The following is a 9,747-nucleotide window of genomic DNA, read 5'->3' as shown; positions in this document are numbered from 1 at the left end:
ACTTGGCTTCTCGCTGTGAGGGAACTGCCAGAAGGCCCTCGGCATTGGACCTCATTGGGTTTGGGGTTGTAGTTTGGGCACTCGACCTCTAAAAGTTTCACCATCACTGCACAAGGACAATTACACACACACACACACACACACCCGAAACAAATACACATTTTCTTTCTTGGTTAATATGTATCGGAAACTGAAACTCATTTTGAAAAGGAAATGTATTAATTTAATGAAATCTTCCCTCTCATCCTTATGAAAGCGTCCTTCACATCCTTATTTCTCAAGCTGTAAATCAATGGATTTAGCATCGGGATCACAAGGGTATAGAACACTGAAACAATTTTATCTTCATCTGTTGAGACACTGGAATTGGGCCTCATATACATAAAGATTATGGTTCCATAGAAGATTGTGACAGACGTGAGATGGGAGGCACAGGTGGAAAAAGCTTTCTGTCTGCCCTGGGCAGAGCGAATCTGCAGGACTGCAAAAATTATATAGATATAGGAGATGAGGATAATCAACAAAGTGGCCAAAACTATCACAGTACATAAGATAAAGTGTACAGTGTTCGCTACTTCAGTGCTTGAACAGGAAAGTTTCAGGATGGGGGGGATGTCACAAAAGAAGTGACTGATAGCATTTGAGTTGCAGAAGGACAGGCTAAATATCAATGAAGTCTGAACAGCTGAATTAACAAATCCACAAATATATGCACCTGTTACTAACACCATACACAGCTTTTTAGACATGGCAACAAAATAGAGTAATGGGTTGCAAATGGCAGTAAAGCGATCATAAGCCATAACAGCTAGAAGGCAAGTTTCAACTGTGGCAAACATACAGAAAAAGAAGAATTGCACGGTACACTCTGTGAATGGAATAGTGCTATTCTTTTGTAGAAATGTCATCAGCAACCTGGGAGCGATAGTAGTGGAATAGCCAATGTCAACCAAGGAAAGGTTGCTGAGGAAAAAGTACATTGGGGTATGAAGGTTTGCAACAAGAGCGGCTAGGATGATGATGCCAATATTTCCTGAGACTGTGACAATGTAGATCAAGATAAATGCCAGGAAGAGAATGGACCACAACTCTGGATGTTCCATGAAGCCCAGAAGGATGAATTCAGTCACAATGCTGTGATTTGTGTATTCCATTATTTACTCAAAAGTTTACCTAAGAGGAAGAAAATGAAATGGTGAAACAAGTATATATTTTTAATCCTCGTGAACATATCCTAGCAGTTTAGTGTAAATTTATTCTAATAAGTACATTTTTCTATTCTATTTTGACTGATATGGACATTTTTTGCAATGGATTTACCCCAAGGTGACTAATTTTGACTAATATGTCAATTTTTTTGAAGTGATTTTCCATAATGTAATCCAGTTTTGAATGCTATTTTCACTAATATATGCATTTTTGTACCTAATGTTCTTTTTAGAACGTGGCATCATAAAAATCTGGGAAGTCCACTAAGGATAGCTGAATCTTGGTTTGCATACTGGTTCAAGAAGTACAAATTAAGTCATTTTCAATGAAATGCAAAGAAAATTCAATTTAACCTCCACTGCTAGTTGACCTTAAAAATCCACTCAAAAATCAGGGACCAATTCCTCCTATCACCTCCCATGACCTCAAGCTCAGTGGGAGAATTCAATATCACATTCCAGGGAGGCAAAAGTACTTGAGGAGGGTAGGCTAATGAAAGGCATAGTCTAGTGAGGAAGTGTTACCTTGGGAATATCCTATGGACACAGAGTTACATGAAGACCACACCTGTCACAGTCCTGAATGTCGCAGTCCTGACATTCTTTACTCCCTCTATACACGAAGAGTGTCTGCATGTTAGTATGTCATAGTGATTCAGTCTCCTGTTGGCTGAAACCATGAATGAAATTTTTAGTGGTAATTGGAACAACAAATGCTCCTGGCTGGAATAGTCTGTCTCCAGTGACATCTATTTTTACTAAATATATTTAAAGGGAAAATACTGGAACTTTCTCTGTCAGTGTTTTTAACAACTGGAAGACTGCACTGGATATCAAAATAGGATTTTCCAAGTACTGCCCTTCAACTAAAGCACTTGTAACAAGCCACTGCTTTAAACTGAAACACACATAAAAATATTCCTCAAAGTCTGCCTTTGAGACATGGAATGTGATGGGAATTATAGCCCACCAAAGTAAAAACTGCAAGGATCTATTTTCACACCAAAAGCAGACATTTCTAAATTTCTTCATTACACACCAACACAATTTATTACCCAAGCACTGAGTTTAAAAAGCACAGGTGTTGGGAGGAAAAAAAGATACAACTGGGCTACTTGAAGCCCCCTTTGTGAATCAATATACAGTAGCTCTATCTTCAATCCTGATTTTAGTTTTAAAAACTAATCCATTTTTCTTAAACATACTCCCCGCCTTCCACCACTCCTTTCTTTTTTATTCAGCCTCTGATGCAGCCCCCCGTCCCCTCTCTACCCTATCCACTTCTTCTTGAAATGACCCCTTTGGTCTCCACTTGAAATGAAAATAAATAACACCTCCTCCATTGCAGACTCTCCAGCCTCCACTCCTGTCTCTCAGCACTCCAGGCTCCACAGGGCATCCAGGAGATGTTGTAGATGGCAAAGGCAGCAGTCCTAGGCTCCTACCACTCCAGTTCTCCAATGCACTCTCCTTCATTTACAGCCCTGCATCTCATGCCAGGTGTGCATGAACACTCAAAAAACCTTCCTCCTCCTCTTGAGACCAGCCCAGTTGTTTTCCTTCACCTGCTCTCACCCTGGAGACTGAGGTTAATGGGGAGGGAAAGATGTAACCCCCCTTGGAGATTCTATGAAATATTTTGAAGAAATGGGAGTTAAGTTGGAGAGGAGAGGAGACTCCTTAGAGAGTCTCTGCTTCAGCTTTGGAGCTGGCTCCAGCTGGGATGAAGCTAGGAAGCTCCCTCCTCAACTTTCTTAGTAATCTCTGAGCAGGATGGTAACAAGATGAGATTGCAATATTGCCCAATGCCGTTGGTGGCAAAGAAACACAATCCTGTGCATTGACTATGCTCAACTTCAGAGGCTTCCAATATGTGTCTCATATCCGGAAGCCTAATTGATTGGGATGCAAGACAGGACCCTTTCTAATGTGGCACCCAGGTTGTAGCATAATCTCTCCAGAGAGAAACACCAGCGTCCCACCTTTTAAACTTCAGATTAGCAGCCAATCCATTTATTCTACTGTGTTTTAGTCAGGTTTGCCTAGTTTTTATACTAATTTTATTTGGCCCCTCTGTTGGTTTTAACTGATTGCTGAAATTGAGTGCTAACCATCATTTTAGTAGTCTGAACTGTTTTCATTATCTTTTAACAGTTTTATAATTCTCTGCAAACCATGATGACGTTGATTTATATTTAAAATGTGAAGTATAAATTTTTAAATAAATAAAAGAAGGTAACATTCAGCAGGAAACAAAACAGGCCAATTGGAAGACTAGCTCTGCATTACAAAAGATTTCTGCACATGTGACATGAAGGCTGGCAACATTGACCCCACCATGTGGGAATTCCTGGCAGACAACCACAGTGCCTTGAGACATTCAGATCATGTATCCACAGCAGTGAACAAAGGAGGAAAGAGCAGTGGGAGGAATGCAGAAAGAAGAAATGCCATGGTGCATCTGTAGCAGCAAAATTAGATGCCTTCATCCACCCCAGATGCAACAAAACCTGTCTCTCTTGTATCAGTCTCAGCCTCAGCAGGTGCTGTAATTGTGTGCCAAGACCCCTGGACCCGCAGCTCCCTAGGGGTGAATAAATAGACAGGGAACAGTATATATGGTTTGTGGATCGAATAGGCCACCACTTTTATTAGTTACAGATGTGAGTGATTTTTCATAAACATTGGGTAAAGCCAGTTTAAATCACTCCAGCCCATCTGCTGGGAATGCATCTAATGGTAGACCACCATGAGGAGCGGGCCTATGACTTACATCAAATAGGGGATCCCCCTGGGGGATCCCTGTTAGAGGAGTGATATGACCCTAGTCCCCATCAGGGCATCCATTATAGGCTGCTCCCCCGGATCCCTTTAACCAAATACCCTTAACCAAGGAGGGGAGGCAGAGGCTACAACCTGCCCTCTGCCCAATATCAGGGCTTCCCTAATGTCCAACCGCCTACTGTAACTCTCCAAAGGTTTGACTTCACCCCTGAGGACAAACTCATCCATTATCTCCCAAGACAGACAGGTGTTAGCCAACCATGCTAGGTACTATTAAGGCCACCTACTGAGTATTAAGTGTGGAATGGGCAAAAAAGCAACCCACCAGGACAATTACACACACACACAAATAGAACAAATACACATTTTCTTGGTTAGTCAAACTCATCTTGAACAATAACTGACTTAATTTAATGAGATCTTTCCATTCATCCTTAGGAAAGCATTCTTCACATCTTTATTTCTCAGACTGTAGATGAATGGATTTAGCATTGGGATCACAAGGGTATAGAACACTGAAACAATTTTATCTTCATCCTTTGAGACACTGGAATTGGGCCTCAGATACATAAAGATGATGGTCCCATAGAAGATTGTTACAGACGTGAGGTGGGAGGCACAGGTGGAAAAAGCTTTGTGTCTGCCCTGAGCAGAGCGAATCCGCAGGATGGCAAAAATTATGTAGATATAGGAGATGAGGATAATTAACAAAGTGGTCGTGACTATTGCAGTCGAAAAGATGAAATGCACCGTGTTAGCCACTTCTGTGCTTGAACAGGAAAGTTTCAGGATGGGAGGAACGTCACAAAAGAAATGATTGATAACATTTGAGGTGCAGAAGGACAGGCTAAATATCAATGAAGTCTGAATAGCTGAATTCACAAAGCCACAAATATATGCACCTGTTACTAACACCAGACAGAGCTTTTTAGACATGGCAACAAAATAGAGTAATGGGTAGCAAATGGCAGTGAAGCGATCATAAGCCATAATAGCTAGAAGACAAGTTTCAACTGTGATAAATAAACACATAAAGAAGAATTGCACGGTACACTCTGTGAATGCAATAGCATTATTGCTCTCCAGAAAGGTCATCAGCAACCTGGGAGCGATAGTGGTGGAATAGCCAACGTCAACCAAGGACAGGTTGCTGAGGAAAAAGTACATGGGAGTGTGCAGGTTTGCATCAAGGGTGGCTAGGATGATGATGCCAAGATTTCCCGACACTGTGACAATGTAGATTAAGAGGAAAAGCAGGAAGAGAAGGGCCCACAGCTCTGGATATTCCATAAAGCCTAGAAGGATGAATTCAGTCACCATGGTTTGATTTGTGCACGCCATCATTTATCCCATAGTTTCCCTAGGAGGTAAAGCAAAAAGGAAATAAAAAACAAGTAGTTTTATTTAGTCTTAAAAATTCTCATGAAAATGTGCCAGCATTTTAGTGTGAATTTCTTTCAATAAACACATTTTTGTGTGCAGTTTCAGTTAATATACACATATTGGCAAGTGATTTCACCCAATTCAGTTCATTTTGTTATTTTCAGTAATGTATATATGCATTTTTGTACATATTATTTGGTGGGAGAACTGCATCACAAAATTCAGAGAAGTGTAGACTTGGTCGAAAGATTTGGGTTATCATATTGGTTTGAAAAGTGCAAACTGGGTGGTTTCTCATTAAAACCCAAACCAAATTCTCATCTACCCCTAGTTATGATTATCTTTACAAGCATTGGGGCTAATTAATGCACAATGAAGTGATGACTTGTATGAAAATTGCAGAAGGGATCAGAAACCACAACAATCTTTTAAAATATCACCTTCCATGACTTGAAGCACAATGGGAGGAATTAAGTGCTGGGTTCTTCTGAATGTTCTGTCATGACATGTACATCAGCTTGCTAGACAGGATGTTCCATCCCCTTCTCCCACTGTGTGCAGTTTAGGGGTTCTCCTTACCAGGGCTATAGGGTAGGAGAGGGAGAAACCCCCATTGTGAAATTGGAAGTCATCAAATGGGCTCCTGTTCATGGGATTTGTTCATTGAATCCCACCAAATTGTTTTAAATGATAGCCATTGTTGAGCTTAGGCATGAGTCATTAGGTCATAATCAACACATGATGTAAAGGTAAAGGACTCCTGGATGGTGCATGTATGAGAAGCATTTTTTCCAAGTGAGATGCACATTACTTGGTAGACAGCCTTCTGGAATATACATGGCAGTTGGGTGGCATCAGATAGGCACACACTCATGAAATCAGAAATCCTCAAGTGAAGCCCATTCATTTCTCATGTAAGCATAGTACTCAGAAACAACCAGCTCAACTCTGCTTCCTAGAAAGATTTGCTTCCAATATCTTTTGCAGCAGCTTCTATCCATACCACCTGCACCCCAGTTTGCTGTTCTTGAATCTCGGACAATAAAACAAGCTTCAGTAATTAAGGCTGCAGTTATTAGGGGGAGTATATATGGCTGAACTCAATTAGATTTACTTCTGAGCATAATACTCCATATTCTATTATGTTTAAGCAAATACAACTGGGCACAGGTTCTTTCTTTTGACTCCCCCCCTGATTTTGTGTCAGTTTGCTGCAAATGTCAAAATGAAAGGCTTTTAAAGAGTTAGTCCAATTGAATGCAATATTTCTTACCGACATAACAAAAATGCAGAAAAAATGATGATGGCATCCATTTCAGCTTTATTAGCCAAGCTGGTAACTCTTACCAGTGGAAAGAAATGTCATTTCATGACTACAAGCGTATTACTGTGCGAATTAGCAAGATGTGTTTATATATGATTCCTTGGAAACTAGGGACATAGACCCCATGGGACTTTCTAAGTAAGATATAGCTGGGATTGAAACTAGGGAATAGTAGATGACTACAAAGTAATATGTTGTCTCAGATCTAGAGCACCAGTTTCACATCACTCCTTGGGTTTATTTATTTATTTAACCAGTCTACATTCCAAGAATACACGAGTGGTGTACAAAAACAGAATATCAAACAGAATACAAATCATAAAGCAATGCTAAAAACACAAAGCCAACAAGAATTCGAAATTGCAGAACTAGAATGGACTAATTCCGGAAGCTTTTGGAGGGGGGGGGAAATCTCAACACATTTGGAAACGTAACAATGGGTGGTATCCAACTAGCATGTCTCATTAGTGCATGGATTTTGACTTGCACAATGAGACTTCCCCCCCACTCCTCCTGTTGTGCATTTCCTGTGGACTCCCCAAATCTGCTCCAGAGGGCTGAGAGAACTCCAGAACATATTTAGGGGGCCTGTGGGAGGAGAAGGGAGGGGGGAGTCCCATTGCGCAAGCCTCTGCTGACAAAGCATCAAAGTGAGTTAAACATATGTTATAAACAGGTGTGAGGCTCGGGGTGGGTAGGAATCCAGTACCACCCAAGGCCATGGATCAAAACTTTCAGAATAAATGGAGAACATGACCAACAGAGAACTCATTTTTTAAAAAAGGTCAGTGTATTTCATCCCAAGAGCCATGTGTGTGTGATGAACCTACAATGGCTTTTCATAGTTCACACACAGATGCCCAAACACAAAGAATTTAACTGAACATCACTGGCTCAAAACAAGTCCCTAACAAGTCACAAGTCTTACAGGTAGCATCAACAGTAACAGGAAAAGTGGATTGCTTGTAGGAACCATTGGCCACTGCTGTGGGGTAACTGGACAGGGGGAATTTGTGCCCTTATGGCAATGATGGTGGAGGCAGGATGAGCCTGAATCAGTGCTGTGGCAATGAGCAGTTGCAGAGTGGCTACTTCAGAAATGCCACCTTGCCTACTATCCTGCATGCAGCATCTTTCACATCTTTGTTCCTTAGGCTGTAGATGAGAGGGTTGAGCAAGGATGTCACGAGAGTATAGAACACAGAAACTATTTTGTCCTGATCCTTTGGGAAACTGGAGCCAGGCCGTATGTACATGAAGATGATGGTTCCAAAGAAGATAGTGACTGTGGTCAAGTGGGAAGCACAGGTGGAGAAGGCTTTGTATCTGCCCTGGGCAGAGTGGATCCGCATGATAGCAAAAACTATGGCAATGTAGGAGACCAAGACAATGAGAAAAGTTGTCAGTGCAATTATAGTGGATAAAACAAAATGCACAGTCCGAGTGACATGGGTGTCTGAACAGGACAACTGGAGTATAGGAGGAACATCACAGAAAAAATGATTAATGAGATTTGAACTGCAGAAGGACAAATTGAATATGAAAATAGTATGGATAGTTGAACTTGCCAAGCCACAACTATATGCAACTACCACCAATATGGCACACAACTTCTTTGACATAACAGCAAAATAGAGCAGTGGGTTGCAGATGGCTGTGAAGCGATCATACGCCATCACAGCAAGAAGGCAGCCTTCAGTGGTCACAAACAGACAAAAAAAGAAAAACTGCACTGTGCATCCCTTGAAAGAAATGGTTGTCTTCTCTGCCACAAAGGTTGTCAGCAACTTGGGGGCAATGGCAGTTGAATAACCAATATCGATAATGGAGAGGTTTCTCAGGAAAAAGTACATTGGAGTGTGGAGCCGAGCATCCACACTGGTTACTATGATTATCCCAAGGTTGCCTACCAGTGTGGCTACATAGATAACCAGGAACAAGATGAATAGTGGGACTTGGAGGTCAGGGTGGTCCATGAATCCTACAAGGATGAATTCCATTACAGAAGTGTGATTTTGCTTCATTATTATTCCTCTATAATGGGATTAAAAATAATTATTAGCATAATGTGACAATCAAGGTAAACAGCATCTTTGCTTTTCTACATCCCTCATATTGTGAAAGGCAATAGAGATGAGCCCTGCTTGATGTGTAATAGGAGGAAGTTCAAAAGGGTAGGTACCACGACACTAAAAGCCTGATTCCTATGTCATATGGTATGGACTTTCCAGTAAGATGGAATCTGCAGGAGGCCCTCTCCTGAAGAGTGAGGTGATTGAACTGGTACATAATGAAACATTACAATTTCACAATACAACATCAAACAATTGCAAAACAGGGACAGGGCCACTTTTTTAAAAACATCACAAAAATAAAATGATTCCAGGGTTCCCTAACCTGGGTGCAGCCACTGGGAATACCTTCTCTTTTGTCCCATCCTATGTGGGACACTGAGAAGAGTCTCTTATTATTATTATTATTATTATTATTATTATTATTATTATTATTATTATTATTATTATTATTATATTGTTTTGTCAGAAACAATAACACGGTTTCTGCTTTGATGAACTTGTTCACTAGACATTGATGTGAAATGAATGAGAAAATTCACTGAAGCAACCTTTATTTGGGGGGAACACCAGTCTCATAATGACTGGATTGCTTGGAAAAGCAGCCTCCATCCTTTCATGTAAAGAGAGGTTGAGAAATCCTTAGTCTGACATTTTCTAGAGCAGTGTCAAGTCTACCAACTTTGCTTTAAATAACCAGAATAAAAATTCATTAATGAAAAAAGAGGTATAATCAGTGCCTTTTTCTGGGGGGGGGGTTAGGGGGGATGCAGGGGTACACATACCCTTAAAGATTTTGTGATTCTAAGTTTGCCCTCTTTGAGGGGCAATATTTCAATATGAGTAGGAAAATGAGAGTACCCCTAAACATTTTTAAAGAGGAAAAAAAGCACTGGGTACAATGGAGTTTTCAACTGAGTTCTCTACCTACAGCATTGAATGAGGGGGTTAGCATTCTTACCACCAGTTTTGAAAG

General features: G+C 40.8%; 3 protein-coding genes across 3 annotated transcripts; all 3 read right to left on the bottom strand.

The window, feature by feature from the left end:
* Positions 1-218: 218 nt before the first annotated feature.
* LOC117052069 (olfactory receptor 1019-like) lies at positions 219-1,154 on the bottom strand. Its single transcript, XM_033158798.1, has one exon. It carries the CDS (start codon positions 1,152-1,154, stop codon positions 219-221), a length of 936 nt encoding a protein of 311 aa, XP_033014689.1.
* A 3,243-nt stretch (positions 1,155-4,397) lies between these two features.
* Positions 4,398-5,336, bottom strand: LOC117052058 (olfactory receptor 1019-like). Its single transcript, XM_033158788.1, has one exon. The coding sequence runs from the start codon at positions 5,334-5,336 to the stop codon at positions 4,398-4,400; it is 939 nt and encodes a 312-aa protein (XP_033014679.1).
* Positions 5,337-7,787: 2,451 nt separating this feature from the next.
* LOC117061089 (olfactory receptor 1020-like) lies at positions 7,788-8,723 on the bottom strand. The gene has a single exon (XM_033173774.1). It carries the CDS (start codon positions 8,721-8,723, stop codon positions 7,788-7,790), a length of 936 nt encoding a protein of 311 aa, XP_033029665.1.
* Positions 8,724-9,747: the final 1,024 nt, after the last annotated feature.

The sequence above is a fragment of the Lacerta agilis genome, chromosome 1, assembly GCF_009819535.1.
Source record: "Lacerta agilis isolate rLacAgi1 chromosome 1, rLacAgi1.pri, whole genome shotgun sequence".
NCBI lineage: Eukaryota > Metazoa > Chordata > Lepidosauria > Squamata > Lacertidae > Lacerta > Lacerta agilis.
This window is presented reverse-complemented; position numbering and strand designations above follow the sequence as displayed.